Source organism: Oncorhynchus masou, chromosome 4, assembly GCF_036934945.1.
Source record: "Oncorhynchus masou masou isolate Uvic2021 chromosome 4, UVic_Omas_1.1, whole genome shotgun sequence".
Classification (NCBI taxonomy): Eukaryota; Metazoa; Chordata; class Actinopteri; order Salmoniformes; family Salmonidae; genus Oncorhynchus; species Oncorhynchus masou.
This window is the reverse complement of record NC_088215.1, coordinates 16,116,665-16,137,341: the sequence shown is the minus strand read 5'-3', so window position 1 is coordinate 16,137,341 and position 20,677 is coordinate 16,116,665. Positions and strand designations below refer to the sequence as shown.

Below are 20,677 nucleotides of genomic sequence, written 5' to 3'. Positions count from 1 at the left end.
GGTAATTACCTCGCTTTACCATTTAAACCCGGGGGGTGGAGTCGCACGCGCAGACCCTCCTCTCTCTGATCTGACGGCATAAAACCATCAAATTCTACCGCAGAGCGCGAATGTACTGTCCAAGACAGTACTGTTTGAAAACTCAGTGGTACTGTCGTGTACACAGCGTGCTTGACGCTGAAAAGCAGAACGAATTGCAATTTGGCTGCGCGCACATGCGTAATTTAATTTGACGCCGAAACACTTTATAGTAATGTGGTATGCATAGTATACTTCAGTCTCTCTTCATATTCATTTTCTTTCAGTGAGTTAATGGTAATAATTTAATATTATACCTTCATAGAAACTGTTGAATATGTGGGTGATGAGTCATCCAAGGACTATATGACCCTCCTATGGACCTACTGTGAGAAGCTCAAGGATGCAACATCTATAGTAAACAGTGGTTATCAGTGTCTTTTGTCTGTTTTTAAGGATGATGTTTAGGATTGACACTGTCACTGTCTCTTTCCAAATGGCACACTTCCATCAACACCAAGAGCCCTCGGCACACATCATATCACGCAGAACCTTTGGAAATGACATCAATTTAACTCAAACTTGGCTCCCCTTTCTCTATTTTGAATTCTAAATCATGGAAATCTCAGTATATCCCATGGATATATATATACAGTCTGTGTCTCGCCAGTCTGTCTGTTCACTTGATGGTACTTTGGCCTGTCAAAATAAATTATATGGGCAAATAATCTCCATTGGCTGATGTCCATGACACTTCTGATGATGTTTAATGGCACTTCGTCCCAGAGGTTCTGTGGTCCAGTCCCATTGACATACAGTACTATTGTATATACAAGGGTCCAGTCCCACTCCCAACAAGGCAGCCCAGCTGTTACCAGAGGAGAAAATCCATCTTGATGGACTTTAGAGGAGGGGGAAGAGAGAGAGAGATTCCCCTTGGTACACACTACTGGAGGACGAGGGTGGAAGGGGGAGGAATTGGATGCATCCCACGTGTTTGTGTCCCCCCATATTGTTACACACATTGCATTCCCCTCTTCTCCCTCTTTCCAGCTCCTCTATCTCTAGTCCAATGGAACGTCCTATATAAGGACACCTCCTGATTGGCTCAATAAATCACCTTGCCATGACTGGGCCTCTCTCCGGTGCCAAACAGCACATCGCCATTGGTATGTGTGCAAAACGACGATGACAGTTCAAGGGACCAAGATGGAGGGGGATGACTAGGGGTTGGAAACCTGCTGGCTGGGTCTCTGGTCAACATCAAGATCATGGAGGCTGGTGTGTAGTAAGGAAGGAGAAAGGAGAGAGAAAAAGAGAGAGAAATTCAGAGACGCAACGCACTGTGCCATATAAGGACTGTGGGATCTGGATGGAATCTGGGCAGCTTAAAAGTCTAGTGCAGGTGGCCTGGGCCCCAGTGACTAAATATGGTCCAGCAGCAATGGTATTGCTCAAACAAGTAGGGGTGCTTCTATGGGGATAACTCTGCACTATTTACTTGTAGCATCTCCCTCTGATGACATCTCAGTATTTTTTATCATAACATAAATCATTAGATAATATATCAGTCTTTGTTATGAGAGTTTTGGTGAGCAGTATTGGGTATTATGAATATACATTCATATGATGTTAATCAAATCAAATTTTATTTGTCACATACACATGGTTAGCAGATGTTAATGCGAGTGTAGCGAAATGCTTGTGCTTCTAGTTCTGACAATGCAGTAATAACCAGCAAGTAATCTAACTAACAATTCCAAAACTACTGTCTTATACACACAAGTGTAAGGGGATAAACAATATGTACAAAAATATATATGAATGAGTGATGGTACAGAGCAGCATAGGCAAGATACAGTAGATGGTATCGAGTACAGTATATACATATGAGATGAGTATGTAAACAAAGTGGCATAGTTAAAGTGTCTAGTGATACAGGTATTACATAAAGATGCAGTAGATGATATAGAGTACAGTATATACGTATACATATGAGATGAATAATGTTGGGTATGTAAACATTGTATTAGGTAGCATTGTTTAAAGTGGCTAGTGATATATTTTACATCATTTCCCATCAATTCCCATTTTTATAGTGGCTGGAGTTGAGTCAGTGTGTTGGCAGCAGCCACTCAATGTTAGTGGTTGCTGTTTAACAGTCTGATGGCCTTGAGATAGAAGCTGTTTTTCAGTCTCTTGGTCCCAGCTTTGATCCACCTGTACTGACCTCGCCTTCTGGATGATAGCGGGGTGAACAGGCAGTGGCTCGGGTGGTTGTTGTCCTTGATGATCTTTATGGCCTTCCTGTAACATCAGGTGGTGTAGGTGTCCTGGAGGGCAGGTAGTTTGCCCCCGGTGATGCGTTGTGCAGACCTCACATCACCTCGACAGATTAGCATACAATTTGTGTTTAAAGGGATCGTTCACTTTTGTGAAATGTCATCTTATTCCTAGGGTGTTGATTCCGTGAAGTTATATTTCATGATGTACTCGCGCTGACTATTTTCAAAGCGCCAGTTCTCCAGCACACACCACAGTTAGGAGTTATTTAGTTTGTATAGACTTTCCGCTCCCTGAGTCCTGCTCATCCCTCCACCTCTCCCCTCACTGCGCTTTGTTTGTTTCTCGGTTTATTCATTGCCCTTTAATGACAGTGTAACAGACTGCATCTCAGGCAGTAGACATTATGTATGACCCAAGAAAAGTGGGAGGTGCGGGGGGGGCATGTACCATAAGTGCCTATCAATCTCGCCGGCTTTGTCCCTCACCTCCAAAAGCGGCATAAAGAGGTCATGATTTATTGACACGAGTATTAGTCCATAACCAAATGGACAGCACAATCTATATGGGAGCTGAAAACTATCCAAGACAAATACATATTTTCGGAGTTCTTTAAATAATTTACCATACATACACTTTATGTCCCCCGCGGCCCCCCTGACTACCATTTGTAGCCATAGATGGACAAACAGTTGACAGAGCCATATGTTTGTAGATACATTTGTCCCCATAGAAATGTAATTGCGTTCTAATTTAAGCTCAGAACAAACAACGCTGCGCTCTGGTACAGTGAAGTAGCACTGTACTCAATCGTATTTATACAGATGTTGCACACACTTCCAATGTATAATATAAATGGTGGAACAATGCTACCTATTTTCAGGCCATCGGCCCAGTGAATAACAACAGTCATAGTTCTATTTCCTCTGCATATATAGCTATGTATCTGTCTGAGAAAAGATTTGGACTGCCTGAGCAGAGGTGCAACCTAGGCAAGGCTAGGGAGATCCGCAGATAGAGCTGTAGTTCTAAGAATTAGCTAAAGAGTTCTAGGAATAGTGCATGGCATCACTCCTAGGGATGTCAAAAGCAGGTTGCTTCTATAAAGCATCTTTGCTGTCACCATTGATACTGTGTCTACAGGAGCAGAAAAAATAACATCTCCATGAATTAACCATCCAGTAAACAAACAGGTACAGGAAAACCTGTTCATCTTATAGAATATGGTTAGCCATCATATTCATAACTAGTTTCTCTTTAGATGACTTGCCGATGCAATGGCAGGCTATTCAAGTCATGTCTTTGTTACAGTACAGTTCAGTACAACAACCTGTAACACTACAGTACAAGATATCTGACTGGGGAAACAGGAGGCAAGGTAAAGAAAGATGTCTGACTGGGTATAGACTTGAGTTTCCAGGGCTCCGAGCGATGTCATTCTCAGAGTGAGATAAGAATGTTGTGTTCCCTTTTATGGCGAAAGAGGAAATGAGGATGGTGGAGACGGGTGAGAGAGAGAAGAGAGAGGCCCGGCCCACGGCAGCAGCAAGCAGATGTTTGTGTGACTTGTGCTGAGTCTAGGCCACACAGGGACGTCACTAGGGTTCTCCAGCTACGGTTCTTAGCTGCACAACGGAACACGAGGAGGAGGGAGGGATGAGAGGGAGAGAGGGGGTGAGATAGAGAAAAATGAGAGAGAAAAAGAGAGGGAGGAGGGACAGGGGGCAGGGAAGGAGGAGGACTTTCCCACTTCATAATCAGTTTAGGTCAGGGATCATCAACTAGATTCAGCTTCTGGCCCATTTTTTCTTGATCGGATGGTCAGGGGGCCAGAACATAATTACAAATAATAGACTGCAAATTGACAGCAAGAAGCCCAAACAGATATATTTGACTAAAACATAACCATTTCAAACATTACTTACATTTGTACACGATCACATATACTGAGTATAAAAAACATTAAGAACACCTGCTCTTTCCATGACATAGACTGACCAGGTGAATCCAGGTGAAAGCTATGATCCCCCTTATTGATGTTACTTAAATCCACTTTGAGCAGTGTAGATGAAGGGGAGGAAACAGGTTAAAGAAGGATATTTAAGCCTGGAGACAATTGAGACATGGATTGTGAATGAACAAGACAAAATATTTATGTGCCTTTGAACGGGGTATGGTAATAGGTGCCAGGCGCACTGGCTTGTGTCAAGAACTGCAACACTGCTAGGTTTTTCATGCTCAACAGTTTCCGTGTTTTTCAAGAATGGTCCACCACCCAAAGGACATCCAGCCAACTTGACATAACTGTGGGAAGCATTGGAGTCAACATGGGTCAGCATCCCTGTGAAATGCTTTCGACACCTTGTAGAGTCCATGCCCCGATGAATTGAGAATGTTCTGAGGGCAAAACGGGGCCTGCAATTCAATATTAGGAAGGTGTTCTTTATGTTTGGTATACTCATTGTATCTCTCGATCATGCGTGGGAATACTTTGGAACAGATTTCCAAAATTAAAGTCACTTGGAGTTTATTTGCTGGGTTTTTTTACAGTCTTGGGTGGCCAAATATATTCACTGCCAGTTGAGGAATCCTGGTTTAGGTAAATATAGGGATTAGTAGAAATATTGTTTTTCATTCAACTGATATGGAATGGATATGTATCAGAAATAATTTAGTTGAGAGGGAGAAGTGGACATTTCCCATCTTATAACTTAGATAAATGGATAGATTAGTGAGTATTTTATAAAATTATATAAAGGAGGTGGTAATTTTGGTTGAAAAAAAAGCTAATCTCTGTGGTAATTCTATTAATAGAATAGTGTTCTCAGTCAACTTACCTGGTAAAATAAATAAATAAAATAGACCTACTTGTGGAAATGTGAAAGCAGATAGGAGTTGCATCGTAAAGGGCTATGTCTACTTGGCTTGTCAACAATATGTCAATTTCAAGAGATTTAATACTAAAAGGGTGAATCCATGCTGATTCTGGGCCAAAGTGTCTCTGAATCTGCATCCACTACAATGTTATCAGTTGATTGAAATCTCCATCATAACTTTCCTAACATCAGAGAGGTAGACTATGTAGATAAATCAACAGAAGTCCACAGGGGACATTGTTCCAAGACAACTTCAACCTTTTAGATTTTGGCAGCACTGGGAGAGCATTGCTCAAATCTTTCCTTATACAGCAACAGTACTGGGCTGACTGTAAACATGGAAAAAAAGGGTTCCAAGAGGGTTCTTCGGCTGTCCCCATAGGAGAACCCTTTTTAGTTCCAGGTATAAACCTTTCAGATTCAAGAGAGCACCTTTTTTTCCCCGAAGAGTGTATGGTCATCTGGCCTTAGAATTTATAGCAGCCATTTATCAAGTGAGAGAAATCAGCTCTTGTAAAGGAGTTTTATGCACTAGACTAGTTAGATTACATGAGAAACATGATAGCCCATAGTCCTGCCTGCTATGTCCCAAACGGAACCCTATTCCCTATAATAGTGATAAGGAATCGCTATAGGCCCTGGTCAAAAGTAGTGCACTATAAAGGGAATAGGGTGTCATTTGGGACACACAGGATAGATGTGATAGCAGGCAGGCCTAAGTCTTTCTTTGCATGTGAGCTACAGCATATTTATATAATCTAAGGTACATGCCTATCTATATGCTAAGACCATGAGATAACACTTGTATAAACATTCTATACTGACTTCATAAATGTAGGTTTTGTTTGTCGTGACCACAATAGATATTCGAGACAGTTTATTGCACTTCTTCAGTGGAAGGTGTTTATCATGGAGTTATGAGAATGTGGGAGTGAAGATATACAGTATTTAGGCATTTTCACAGTGTACAATACATGTACTGGTCTCCAGGCAGAATTATTTTGTGCTACTACAGCCACTGTGTGTTGAAACATAAAACAGTTATAAAGGGATAAACCCATTGGCTACAACATTAGACCTAATGCCAAAATAGAAACGATTACCTATAGATCCACATCAACAAAATCAACATGTGGAGCCTAAACCCTAAAATCGAATAATTACACATGTGCTAAAAATGCTTTATTAAAGTAAAAATGTATTAAAACAACAATTTATTTTAGCTACATCTTCATGAGCAATTGGCACATCAAACACTTACTACAGTATGTACAGCTATGCGGACATAGCAGTAGTGAAGAACAGACTACATTTACAGACTCTCAGGGAACAAACAATTGGCCAAATGAAATGAAATTCAGACCTGTTGGTTTGAACCTGTTTTGGCAACATTAACACACACTACTAAGGCTTTCTTGACATCAACTGCAATTTTTTAAATAAAAATAATAATAAAATCACTCAACACCCAGTCCCAGTGCAATCTGGAATGACAGACAGGACACACCTGTGTTAAGACTCAGGACTAGGGAGTGTGTTAGGGTCTCTGGTCATAGTAGCAGGTGCTGAGCCCCTGAGAAACAGCTTCCCTCCACTGTCTCCTCTGCTGCTTAGGAAGTGGGATAGCAAGCCGTACAGTAGAGGCCTGAAAACACACAATACGTACAGTTGAAGTCGGAAGTTTTAGTCAGCCACCAATTGTGCAAGTTCTCCCACTTAAAAAGATGAGAGAGGCCTGTAATTTTCATCATAGGTACACTTCAACTATGACAGACAAAATTTGAAAAAAAAAATCCAGAAAATCACATTGTAGGATTTTGAATTAATTAATTTGCAAATTATGGTGGAAAATAAGTATTTGGTCAATATCAAAAGTTTATCTCAATACTTTGTTATATACCCTTTGTTGGCAATGACGGAGGTCATTGTGATTGGCATCTAAACTTTCATAGTATTACCACGACGACCGGCAACAAAGTTCATCTTTCAGTCACAAAGGTGGGTATAACCAATGAGGAGATGGGAGAGGCAGGACTTGCAGAGCGATCTGCGTCAGAAATAGGAATTACTTCTATTTTAGCCCTTGGCAACGCAGACGCTCGTTGACGCGCACGAGCAGTGTGGGTGCAATAATTCAATAACAGATTCCTAAATGTATTTTGCTGCAGACGCGACGCGAGCGGTGTAGTCAGGGTATTAGGTTGGAGTCATTAAAACTCATTTTTCAACCACTCCACAAATTTTTTGTTAACAAACTATAGTTTTGGCAAGTCTATTAGGACATCTACTTTGTGCATGACACAAGTAATTTTTCCAACGATTGTTTACAGACAGATTATTTCACTTATAATTCACTGTATCACAATTCCAGTGGGTCAGATGTTTACATACACTAAGTTGACTGTGCTTTTAAACAGCTTGGAAAATTCCAGAAAATTATGGCATGGCTTGAGAAGCTTCTGATAGGCTAATTGACATAATTTGACTCAATTGGAGGTGTAGTGTACCTGTGGATGTATTTCAAGGCCTACCTTCAAACTCTGTGCCTCTTTGCTTGACATAATGGGAAAATCAACAGAAATCAGCCAAGACCTCAGGAAAAAAATGGTAGACCTCCACAAGTCTGGTTCATCCTTGGGAACAATTTCCAAATGCCTGAAGGTACCATGTGCATCTGTACAAACAATAGTATGCAAGTATAAACACCATGGGACCACGCAGTTGTCATACCGCTCAAGGAGACGCATTCTGTCTCCTAGAGATGAACGTACTTTGGTGTGAAAAGTGCAAATCAATCCCAGAACAACAGCAAAGGACCTTGTGAAGATGCTGGAGCAAACAGGTACAAAAGTATCTATATCCACAGTAAAACAAGTCCTATATCGACATAACCTGAAATGCCGCTCAGCAAGGAAGCCACTGCTCCTCCATAAAAAAGCCAGACTACAGTTTGCAACTGCACATGGGGACAAAGATCGTACTTTTTGGAGAAATGTCCTCTGGTCTGATGAAACAAAAATAGAAATGTTTGGCCATAATAACCATTGTTATGTTTGGAGGAAAAAGGGGGACGCTCGCAAGCTGAAGAACACCTTCCCAACCGTCAAGCACGGGGGTGGCAGCATCATGTTGTGGGGGTGCTTTGCTACAGGAGGGACTGGTGCACTTCACAAAATAGATGGCATCATGAGGGTGGAAAATTATGTGGATATATTGAAGCAACATCTCAAAACATCAGCCAGGAAGTTAAAGCTTGGTCGCAAATGGACAATGAACCCAAGCATACTTCCAAAGTTGTGGCAAAATGGCTTAAGGACAACAAAGTCAAGGTATTGGAGTGACCATCACAAAGCCCTGACCTCAAACCTATAGAAATTTTGTGGGAAGAACTGAAAAAAGCATGTGCGAGCAAGGAGGCCTACAAACCTGACTCAGTTACACCAGCTCTGTCAGGAGGAATGGGCCAAAATTATTGTGGGAAGCTTGTGGAAGGCTACCTGGAATGTTTGACCCAAGTTAAACAATTTAAAGGCAATGCTACCAAATACTAATTGAATGCATGTAAACTTCTGACCCACTGGGAATGTGAGGAAAGAAATAAAAGCTGAAATAAATCACTCCACTATTATTCTGACATTATACATTCTTAAAATAAAGTTGTGATCCTAACTGAACTAAGACAGGGAATTTTTACTAGGATTAAATGTCAGGAATTGAAAAAGTGAAGAAAAAAAACGCAGTTTAAATGTACTTGGCACAAGTGTATGTAAACTTCCGACCTCAACTGTATGTCTTTACTAGGCCTAATAGTAGTATTTACAGTTTTCGATCAGGATAGGATAAGTCTTTCAGGTCTGGAATCAGTTTCCTGTGGCCTTTTATGAATTATTTCTAGATAAACTTACACAGATCTGGAACTGGGGTCCTCCACCACTTTCAGCTCATTCGCCATGAACTGTCTGTCAAGTGGCACCTCAGGTTGACCTGATTCTGAAAAAACATTGATTTGATAAGGTCATAAAATCCAACTTGCAATTGAATAACGGTGAACCTACCAATGGCACTTATATTCAGTTCTGAAATTGATTGCCATATGGTTGAATTGAATGCATAATATTCACCTGCTGTCAACACAGACGCTGTGTATCGATACTTGTTGAATTCCAGGTACTCGCGGATGAGCTCGTTGATTACAAGGTTGTCGTGCGACAACGTTGGACGCGGCTCGCTCTGGTCGTCGAGTGCATTGAACACCTCAGCTCTGATCCGAGCCTTCAGCTGACCCAACACACCTCGAGACTCCAGGCTCTCTCTCAGAGCTGGGAGAGAAGATAAGTTGTTGAAAATGCTATCATAAAAAGTTCTGCAACTTGTGGGGACATATTGATAATGTAGACTTAAGGTGTGTTGTGCTGTACGATAGCCAGTCAAACTTTGATAGCTAGCTAGCGCTACCTACTGTCGCCTTACACTGTGCGTTGCACAAACTATGAAATAGTTGCACAGTTCTCTTCCGTTTTAATAAATGTAATATATACTTTAAAGTGAAAGAAAGGACAATGCTTACCGCATTTCAGTTCCGTTATGGTCGCCATTGCAACAGGTATAAACAAATGGCGTTCGTGTCCCTCACGGAGTTCAAAGGGTAAACTGTTAGCTGCACAAGTTAACGTTTGCTCCCACCTAGTGGTCTAACTGGGTTACTTGCCTAACTGGGTTACTTGCCTGGGCATGGCCAAATCGTTTCCCACTTGTTCCCACAGCGACAAAGTCAAAGTGGTCTATGTCGTAAACATTTATGAAAACAAAAATGAGCTTTTTGTTCTTAATATAAGGTCAGGTATAGGCATGATGTTAGCAGTGTGATTAAGGTTAGGTTTAAAATCACATTTTAAGTAGAGTTTATGACTTTGGCTGTGGTGACTAGTGCCTTTACTGTAAGCAAATTATGCCTAATGTCTGCATCACAGGAGGTTGGTGGCAACTTAATTGGGGAGGACGGGATCGTGGTAAAGGCTGGAGTGGAGTTGGAATGATATCAAACACATCAAACACATTCCATTTGCTCTGTTCTGGCCATTGTTATAAGCTGTCCTCCCCTCAGCAGCCTCCTGTGGTCTGCACACCCTGTCAATGACAGGCTTTGGAAAATGTGATCCCATTTATATTACAGTCATTACATTACCCAACTGCCTCCAGTCATGCTTGACTCATACTTCTATAAGGCATAGAGGCATAATTGTATAAGGTTTGACAGATGAGACTCACAAAAACATTATTTTCAAAACAGTTTTATTATTTCCAGCATGAATTATTGCACAGTAAAATTTTCAATCAAAAAATGAACAGATTGAATACAAAAAGTATAAATATAATACAATCTCTTTGAATTTTAAGGCAACTTACATGTTCATTATATCACAAATATTGTAGTTTCTTCTTAGCATATTGTCTAAACCAGTAAGACAAAAATATTAAGATCCTCCTTCTTTTGGAAAAGTCCATGTTATAGATATAAACAGGAAGGAATGTCTATTTACAGCCAGTCATAACTGGAACCAAAGGAATAACAACAATAACACTGACATTGAATGGTATGTGATGAGAGTCTGTTACCTCAATTCTCTCATACCTTTGAGAATTAGGTGGTCTGTGTGCGTGCTTGCACATGTGTCACATCCATAGCTTTGAGAATTAGGGTGTGTGTGTTCATGCACGCGTGTCTGTGTGTAGGTGGAACGACTGGCAGATGTAAAGTGGAGAAACACTTAAAAAAAAAATGATCCATTGTTTTGAAAAGGCGTTCTCTTCATTCCTGTCGGGTTTCCCGTCACCACTGTAACAGTTGAACGTCCAGGTTTTTAGGCCTACATACCCAACCATACAGATTCTATTGTCCGTTTTGTGTTTACTAAGACTGAAATAAAGAAATACCGCAGAACAGTTGGACGCTAGGCTAGCTAAGCACCTTGGCTCACTGCAGTGTTTTCTTGACCAGACTCATAAAACACTGAAATGGCTGGGTAGGAATCAGACTGAGTGCATCTGAAATGGCACCCTATTCCCTATATAGTACAAAACCTAAGAAAGTGCACTATATTCTGTGGAATAGGGTTCAATTTTAGATTGATGACTGTGAAAAGCTTTGTGTTTTCTGGGTTTTACAGGGTCAGCCCTTTAAGGCTAGTGTTCGGTCAGAGAATATTGGTCCACTTTCTCTAGACTTACCCTGTGGTTGGATGGTATGAGAATAGATATGAATTCATTATAAACTGTTTTTTTCCTGTCTGATGAGATGATAACATGGGGTTCTGTTGGAGGAAGAACCAAATGTTAGTTACCATCACTGATATGAACAAAATAGTTGGATTTGGTTGGCTGAGATTTCAACTCAACATCAAAGGTACCCAGGTGTTCTTCAAAAAGATGCTTCATAAAATGTAGCAGATCTACAAAAATAATTTGGTTCACATTCAGAGACAGAACCAAAGTCCTTTGGATTTTGCACTCAATCTGACTTTCATCTCCATAAGTTTCATTGGCACAGCCTATATACAATATTTAAAATGTTTGCCTAGCAACAACCCATCTGTGTCCAATAATAGCTTCATAAATTACAGTCTTTGAGATCAGGGCTTGATGTCTCTCTCCCCTTCCGAGCACCAGTTTGAGTGTGCGTAGGTTACATGTCTTAATTGTGACCAGAGAGCACATACTGTTCACTAAATGGTCATCAGCTTCGCTTCTGGGTCGTCTTTGGTTTACATCGACTTCAGTTCCGGGTCGTTCTAAAAGCATTGCTCTCAGGAAGAGTTTAAACTGCCTGGATCGTGGAGCTAGGAATGGCCGATTCTCCATGTGTTGGTTTGGAAGAGCCAGGGCCATCAGAATTTTCCCCTGGACAGAGCCACCTCGGAGCTGAGTAGCTTTTAGACTAGCCCAGCCTCTCGGCACATACGGTAGAACTGTCCCCTGTTTGAGATGAGGTTGGTTGGGGAGTCCATCTCTGAGATGTGGCCTTTGTCCATCACTATCACTCTGTGGAAGGAAGAGTGAGAAGAAGTGTAAAATTCTGTGACTGAACCCTTGATTTTGAGATGTTGTGACATCATTTGACTGGGGCATAGCAGCTACTAGGTGTAGAAAAGGAATTGATATGCAAATCCCAAACTTGAGACACCTGGTGTTGGGCAAAAAGTATAACAGAGAGCCTTACCTGGTATAGTCCATGATGGTGTTGAGGCGGTGGGCGATGGTGAGCACGGTGCAGTCCTCAAACTGTTGTCTGATGGTGGACTGGATCAGGGTGTCTGTCTCCAGGTCCACAGCGGCTGTGGCCTCGTCCAGAACCAGGATCTTGGTCTTACGGAGGAGAGCGCGGGCCAGGCAGACCAGCTGGCGCTGACCCAGACTAGAGAAGGAGACAAATGAAGGAAGGTTGAATATTGACACTTAAACTTTTGAGCACCAAAGCACAGAATATAGAGGTTGACAGATGATAGAACCAGATATAGTAGACCAGATGAAGCAAAAATAATGGCCAATATAATTTTTAGTCCAGGAATAGGCTTAATCTGGATGCAGGACACCAGCCCTAGCCTATATGCTTTGTGTTTGGTCTTTAGTGGTTCTTTGTAGCTCAGTTGATACGCGTCACATATTGTTACGGGATTGACGCAGGAGATGAGAAGCAGGTACGGGGAGTGAAGGTTTATTAGCTGACGGACATTAAACGGAACAGGAACAGCGCCTGGACAAGAACACATAACAGGCACAATGTGGACACGGAACACAACCGAGGAAAACAGACCGATATACAGGGGGTAATCAACAAAGTGATTACCTCGAGCGCCGGGGGAGCGGGAGCAGGCGTGACAGATATGCATGCCTCAAATGTAGGCACGCATGACTAAGTTTCTTTGGATAAAAGCGTCTGCTAAATGGCATATATTTATATATACTATTATGTTATTTGGTCAATTTTATCAATTGTCCGTACCTGAGGTTCTCTCCTCCCTCCGAGCACTCATAATTCAGTTTGTCAGGCAGGTTGGACACAAAGTTCTTGAGGTGAGCAAGCTCTAGCGAACTCCATATTTCCTCATCAGTATACGTGTCAAAGGGGTCAAGGTTCATACGCAGAGAGCCGGAGAACAACACAGGGTCCTGTTGGAGGAAGAACCAAAAGTCAGTTACCATCACTGTAGTAAGACATTTTGGGAGATTATCAAATAAAATCAATAACTGTAGTACCTGTGGGATGATGGTAATGCGGGATCTTAGGTCGTGGAGTCCGATCTCTGCGATGTTGACTCCATCGATGTAGATCGCTCCCTTGGCTGCCTCTAGGATTCTGAAGATCCCCAGAGCAAGGGAAGACTTTCCAGCTCCGGTTCTGCCCACAATGCCAACCTAAGAATGACAAATGAGACCCTTCGTTAGATAGGATCAAATCGTTTTTACTGGTCAGGTAACATGGCCGGGAAAATACCCCTGGTCCTATGTATGATAAAACTGTAAAAGGAGTATGTTGCCTCAGACAAAACTGAATATCATAAACAAAGCATTATGGGTACTGTAGAAGGCTACCTCATTCTAGATTGTACTGACCTTTTCTCTCTCCTGGATTTTCAGGGTGATGCCTTTCAGTGCCCAGTCCAGGCCCTTGCGGTACTGCAGTCCATAGTCTTGGAACTCTATAGTGCCAGTCTGAGGCCAGGCCAGAGGCAGGGAACTGCCCTCCACGGTCCACACAGCCTGGTGAGTATAGAGAACAGTTAAGATTAAATGGGTCTGTGTCTCTATATCTATGTTCTTTGTCCCTCTATGTCTATAGATCTAAACAGGTTATTTGCACAACACTTCAGTTACTGTAAACCTTGCTAGAAAATTGTTAGTTTGGCAACACTCCAGTTACTGTAAACCTGACTAAAGAATGGTTAGTTTGACAACACTTCAGTTACTGTAAACCTGGCTAGAAAATGGTTAGTTTGGCAACACTCCAGTTACTGTAAACCTGACTAAAGAATGGTTAGTTTGACAACACTTCAGTTACTGTAAACCTGGCTAGAAAATGGTTAGTTTGGCAACACTTCAGTTACTGTAAACCTAAAAAAAGAGAATGAATAACATTCATGAAACAGTAACTGCCGACAACTTAATGTTGCCGACATAACAATGTTAATATCGTGACTCATGTCATGCATATTACTTGTATAACAGCTCATTTCATTGAGGGTATTAGCTAACAGAGAAGGTATGCAGATGCTTACCTCTTTTGCAGTGTCAGCGTACTCCTTCACCCTCTCAACAGACACAATGTTGTTCTCTACGTCTGTCCATGATCTCACAATCCAGCTCAGAATGCCAGTCACCTGCACAACACGAGGTTCAAATTAAAACAGAGCCCTCTCATTTGAGGTAATATGCAGTTAGGATTGTGCAGCACGTAGGTAGGCTATTCTTCTGCTTTTTTTCAGTTTGGTAAACCACACACTTTCTGATGCAATAAAAGGCATTGCCTGTAATGGGTTTTGTATGATTTTAGCCCGGGTACAAAATATTAAAATGACTATTCTTCTTTGTTGCTAAATGAGTCATTTACCTTTAATGACTACGGTATAGGGTGCAATATCTTACCTGGAGGGAGTGTGACACAGCCAAACCAACAATGCCAGGGCTCAGGGTGTCTTTCCCCATCACTGAGAGAATAGCTGCGGCTAAAACCACACCGTTACCGACAAACTCAAGATTAACTGCCAACCACCTGCGGATATCAGGAGAAGAAAGCCCGATTAGTTGCGGAGAAAGTTTTGGCCTCCACCATTCATCATGGAGGTGTTTTGATTGTGTCAAATCGCCAGTTGGCAACCCATCCCTTACGGGATTCATTGACACATAAACAAACATTACAATCCTTCAGGTGTTCTGCGCAGTACGTACCGCATTAAGAATGAAAAATAAATCAATAGAGAAGGTTATCCAAGCAATAATAATAACCCGAGAGTAGTGCAGGAAGAAATGCAGATAAAGAAATGCAGAAACATTTCACAGAAGGCATTTAAAACCAGTCTGTCACAAAGAGAAGAGAGAAGTGTGAGAGATATAGGCCTACACACAATCAGTATGCATACGTGCACTTTGATATAGGCCTATGTCTGGAGCTAAATATTTGTATAATTTAATTATAGGTCGCCCTTTTTCTTTTATTCCAGGCTTTATTTAAAAAAATCTGAAAACGGAACAATGTACACCAGTCACCACATAAACTGGATATTTTATTTTACCAGAGCATGTACTGCAAGGTGAATGTGTTGTTTCTATCAAACCTAACCTGGTGGCCACAAAGCGGGGAAAGTAGGAGGTCTGGTTGAAGTCGACTCTCTTGTTAGCCTGCACAATGAAGCGGTGCTGTTCTCCGAAGGCCCGTATGACACTGGCTCCCTGCACCGTCTCGTTGAAGTGGGTGTAGATGGGCGAACGGCTTACCGACTCTAGCCTCCGCAGCTGGCAGGAAGTGGCCACGTAGAAACTCTGTATAAAAATAAAACATTACGTTTTAATGAACCGAAAGTACCAAGGGGTGGTGTATATGTGTGGAAGTGGGTTTTCCACTCCAGCATTTCTAGTAGATTTACAGTATGTAACCTGCCATTACTTAGCACTACTATGTTAGCAGGTGGAATAAATCACCATGCAAAACCAACAACTTGCAAAATCCGCTATTTTGGTTTTCAAGAGTCTAAAACTATTATTCCCCCACAAAACAGTGTCTCAGTCGGTTAGAAACATACCTGAACGAAGGCGTAGAGAATGGCGAGGGGCAGGATGACGACCGCCGCAAAAGGTGTAGCCAGCATGACAATGATACAGACTTCCATCAGCTTGAAGAGGTAGCCCAGCATCATCTTGAGGCCGTCGGGGATCATGCAGTCGATAGCGTCGATCTCCTTGGCAAAACGGTTTAGGAGGTTCCCACTGGGGGTGGTCTCAAAGAAAGACATGGGGGAGTGGAGAACGTTCTTCAGGAGGTCCATGTGGAGGTGCCGGGACGCGATGATACCCCCGACCGAAATGGCCACCGTGGTGCCGAAAATAGCGATTCCTGAAATATAAAATAAACTGCTGTTAGGATCCCTGCTGTTTGGCAACTGTGGTTTATATCAGATACTGAAACTCTCAATCTCTCAGAAGGACTCTTGGAGTACTAGTACAATGGAGGGTTATAACAGATCCAGATAAACAAACATTAGTGGGATTAAAGATGGAATCCACATGAGGGGAAACAGTGCCACTGACCTCCCCAGCACCTTTGTTGTTATTGTTTGTGTTTTGTGGATGAAATGGAGTTGAGGTGTGTCAAGCAGCACGGTAAAACAAAATGCAGTACATATTCTGCTGTTCAGTCATGCATGCAATAATAAAACAGTGTTCATTCTTCGGAGTAACTCATTAGTTGTTGTAATAGTCCATAACGTACCTGGCAGTTTCACCATTAAGGATTCGAGCTAAACTGTAGTCTATGTTGTTTCACCATCAAGGATTCTAGCTAAACTTTATTCTATGTTGTTTCACCATCAAGGATTCTAGCTAAACTAGTCTATGCTGTTTCACCATCAAGGATTCTAGCGAAACTAGTCTATGCTGTTTCTCTTCATCCAAGTCAAAAAAAACTACTTTTATCTTTGGTGTCTTTTCTCAGTAAAATGCATTCACCACTGACCTTGTGCGAAGCCCAGAGCCCCGTAGACGGCCAGCTTCATGTCCGTGTCGACCTGGGTGCCGTTGACGATGGGTTCGTCGGCCCACAGGCTCAGCCAGTAGTTGTAGGCCAGCGAGGCCCCCTGTTGGAAGGCGTACAGGAAGACGATGGGGATGATGAAGGCCATGCCGATGGTCTTGAAGTACTCCATGTACATCTCCAGCCTCACCTGTGGTAGAAAAGACAGGCAATCAGTTGCTAGAAATTGACAAACACCTGTTAATATGTGAAAGGTGAGAAAGAAGCTCCGTTTGTTTTAAAGAAACAATGTAGTGGAGCGCTCAAATGGGTACAACCTGTATGGCTATGGAGACTTTATCATTTAGTTTGAACCATTTTTAACCATAAGAGGTGCAGTCAAAAATCAGCTCTTCTTCCAGACTCACCCTCCCAGTGCGTGCCTTGTCAACCTCCATCAGCTTTCCCAAGTCCTCAGGAACCTGCTCCTCGTCTATCTCAGACATGGGCTCCATACCCTGAAGGTTAGAACTGTTGGTGTCTCCCCTAGAGAACATAGAGGGGTTTCAGTTAGGTTTTTATTTTTAAGATGCTTGGCATGCTCAATGTGACATTTTCTCCAATATACGTTTATTATACCATTCAATCAATTAGAACAATGATGTTATCAGGAAAAAATGATGTAATGTGCTCTGGAAATTCACTTACCCAATGAGCTGCTCTTGGGATAGATCTCTTGAGAATGGCATGAAGTCTGTAACACTCAGCCGTGAGCTGGCCCTCCTGGCACCTGCAGCAATGGTACAAAATGTTCATTTACATGGAGAATAGCTTGTTGGTGAGAAGCAAATGTTTGTTTATCAATGGCAATAATGACTTATCCCAAATTTCATTACAATGAGGTCATACCCCTCTGTGCGGCGGTCTCTGTGACACTCTCTTTACGGTCGTTGCTGGCGAAGGTATGGATGAAGTCTGCAAAGGCCCCATGGCGGCTCAGCAACTCCTGGTAGGAGCCACTCTCTGTGATCTCCCCGTCCACCAGCACCAGGATGAGGTCCGCCTGGGGCAGGAAGCTCATCCCATGGGTTACTAGGACACGGGTCTAGTAGCACAAACCACAGGAGCAGGATTAATCAAAATAGACGATCTGCGGAACTAGCCTAATACAAATGGTGGATTTGATTTGAAGAATCTGCAAAATCATGCTTTTCCATCTCAAAACCACACAAGGAACAGTCGGTTACGTGTAAGCTTCTAATATTGATTTTCACTCTGACTGTTAATAGAGATCATATTTTTGTCATAGTTTTACCTTATCTCTTAGCACTCCCTTGGGTCCGATGACTTTGTCGAAGATGTGTTGCCCCACATGAGCATCCACAGCAGACAGGGGGTCATCCAGCAGATAGACGTCAGCCTTCCTGTACACAGCCCTTGCCAGGCTCACCCTCTGCTTCTGACCACCCGAGAGGTTCAGACCCTGTCAGGGAGAACAATCAAGAAGAAGACATGACTCAAGATTCCAGAACATTCTAGAAGACCATTTGATTGACCATCTAGTGAAAGGAGGTGGAATTCTAGAAGATTATTTTCACACCTTCTCCCCAATCTCTGTGGAGTCTCCAGCAGGCAGGATCTCCAGGTCAGGCAGCAGAGCACAGGCATCCAACACCCGCTGGTACCAGGTCTTCTGCTTCTCACGACCAAACGTAACATTGTCCTGAACCGTGGCATTCTGGATCCAGGCCTGCTGAGGCACATAGGCCACTGAGCCCTGTGGAGACAGAAAAACAAATAGAGGAACATTAGCATTAAAGAAGAAGAACATTGAGTGTAAATCAGACCCTTAGATTGAAAACTGAAAACCTCAGATTCAATATATTCAACTTCTGTTGCTTCCTATTTTAAGAGAACTTGTTTACCTTAATTGACACACTGCCGCTCCTCTTCTCTGTCTCTCCAAGCATGGCAGACAGCAGGGAGGACTTCCCGCTACCTACATGGCCCACCACCGCCACCAGTGAACCCTGGGGTACACGCACATTAATGCTGTAAACAGAGGAGTGGAGTTGAGTCTCTTAACTTAAACTTCAGAACGTGTGAAAATGGGAATACTGTTATGATTTACCTTTTAAGGCATGGCGGACCTTCTTTAGTCCAACTGAACGTTCCGTTGTCTATCAACACACCTTCCCCATCTGAGAAGAAAATAGAAAGAAAGAGAGGAGAGAGGAACCATTGAAAAAATACAGTAATATTTCTTCTCTGCATACAGTCATAACAGTTTATGCACCCAACAACTACCCAATGTTAAAAATATGTCATTTTAAGTGACATGTCAAGTTGCAGAGTCTACATAATTACAAGAGATCTAAAATGACAGTGTGTTCTTTTCACGAGCTGTCTTAAGGAAGTGTTGACGGATTACAGGCGAAGAAAACTGCTTTTATTTATCCGGAATCATACATCTGACTGTCTAGAAGTAATTTGCGTTCAACCACTGGATGGCAACATCCTATCATTACTCAGTCTCCCCAGTCGACCTCGATCACAGGAAGTGACAACATTACCATTAAGGGTTCTGGATAGAATGCCATGGATGTAAACAACACATCTTCGGAGGCTTGTTTTTATTGGTTACGACAGGCAGAGGCAGACCACAGTTCCCACTGGGTAAGAGTTGCTATGAGTGTTTTTTTATTTTTTATTCATCGCTATAGGCTGATACAAAGCCCTTTGCTCCACTTGGAGCTAAAAGTTATAGGTCAAGTATGTCAACATACATGGCACCAGTGGGTGTTCTTACCGGTACTCAAAGGGGCCTTGGTTACATTGTCGTCTTTCAGCTCCTCAGAACACAGGTATTTCCCTAAGCGCTTCAGCGAGACAATGGCCTAAAATTCAAAGAATTATTATTTTTTTGAACAGCAAACAAAACATTATACATTGGTTTGGTCTGTTGAATACTGGACATTGTATTTCACCTGCATGGTAGTGCTCATGGCAAAGGGTAGCTGGCTCAGTGGGGTTTTCAGAATGTTGATGAGAGCCATGGAGACAAAGACCTTCTGGGCATCTAGGACGTTCTTGTCATCAATCAGCACATAGACACCAAACATGGCAAAGGCAATCTGGGGGAAAAAAACAAATAAGCATGATTGGGACATGGTGACCTGAAGCTGTAACTGTAACCATCACACACAGAATTCAGCGATGATACATTTCTACTGTGAGGCTTGAAGCTATGGATAGAAAAGAGTAGACCTGTATAGCCGAGCGAACACTGCAACACGGGTATTATTTACCATGCATTTTCCAGTCAATTTTCGGTGTTCTGGCTTGTTAGGATGTTCAACAGAGTGTTACATTTATACAAATGTTGAATTTGGCTTTTTTTTCTATTTACTTATTTAATTCAATGTTTTGAGAGTTGTGTATATATATATACATACACATATATATATATGTGTATATATATATATGTGTATATATATATGTGTATGTATATATATATGTGTATGTATATATATATGTGTATGTATATATATATGTGTGTATATGTATGTATGTTTTAAGTCATCCCAAGTGGATGGGGTTGAGGGGGCAACATATACTTCCTTTTTCATATATTGTTTTACTATCCTTAAAATATGCATATTGCATAAGATACCTTAGATAACTTTGGTTCCCTCCAGAATCCCCTCCCTAGTTGTAACTGTATTATGTTGGCCCTGGACAGAGCTTTACTGAGGTTCATTTGAACATGGTAGCATTTTGC

At 42.0% G+C, this 20,677-nt stretch overlaps 2 protein-coding genes across 2 annotated transcripts in view; both read right to left on the bottom strand.

The window, feature by feature from the left end:
• Positions 1-6,346: 6,346 nt before the first annotated feature.
• Positions 6,347-9,843, bottom strand: cep20 (centrosomal protein 20). The gene is made up of 4 exons (XM_064952152.1): positions 9,745-9,843; positions 9,299-9,496; positions 9,083-9,167; positions 6,347-6,822 (listed from the first exon to the last, which is right to left on the bottom strand). The coding sequence occupies exons 1-4, from the start codon at positions 9,770-9,772 to the stop codon at positions 6,690-6,692; spliced, it is 444 nt and encodes a 147-aa protein (XP_064808224.1). The 5' UTR covers positions 9,773-9,843; the 3' UTR covers positions 6,347-6,689.
• Positions 9,844-10,458: 615 nt separating this feature from the next.
• The window catches only part of LOC135524529 (multidrug resistance-associated protein 1-like), a 33,231-nt gene continuing 23,012 nt past the window's right edge, over positions 10,459-20,677 (bottom strand). The window contains exons 14-32 of the mRNA XM_064952138.1: positions 19,884-20,030; positions 19,706-19,793; positions 19,028-19,097; positions 18,822-18,948; positions 18,497-18,673; positions 18,212-18,379; positions 17,806-18,001; positions 17,605-17,686; positions 17,325-17,442; positions 16,900-17,107; positions 15,971-16,281; positions 15,511-15,710; positions 14,817-14,943; positions 14,450-14,551; positions 13,788-13,934; positions 13,431-13,589; positions 13,177-13,343; positions 12,394-12,588; positions 10,459-12,215 (exon numbers count right to left, since the gene is read on the bottom strand). Coding sequence (XP_064808210.1) covers positions 12,107-12,215; positions 12,394-12,588; positions 13,177-13,343; positions 13,431-13,589; positions 13,788-13,934; positions 14,450-14,551; positions 14,817-14,943; positions 15,511-15,710; positions 15,971-16,281; positions 16,900-17,107; positions 17,325-17,442; positions 17,605-17,686; positions 17,806-18,001; positions 18,212-18,379; positions 18,497-18,673; positions 18,822-18,948; positions 19,028-19,097; positions 19,706-19,793; positions 19,884-20,030 — 2,898 coding nt within the window. The 3' untranslated portion in view covers positions 10,459-12,106. The remainder of the gene's footprint in view (positions 12,216-12,393; positions 12,589-13,176; positions 13,344-13,430; positions 13,590-13,787; positions 13,935-14,449; positions 14,552-14,816; positions 14,944-15,510; positions 15,711-15,970; positions 16,282-16,899; positions 17,108-17,324; positions 17,443-17,604; positions 17,687-17,805; positions 18,002-18,211; positions 18,380-18,496; positions 18,674-18,821; positions 18,949-19,027; positions 19,098-19,705; positions 19,794-19,883; positions 20,031-20,677) is intronic.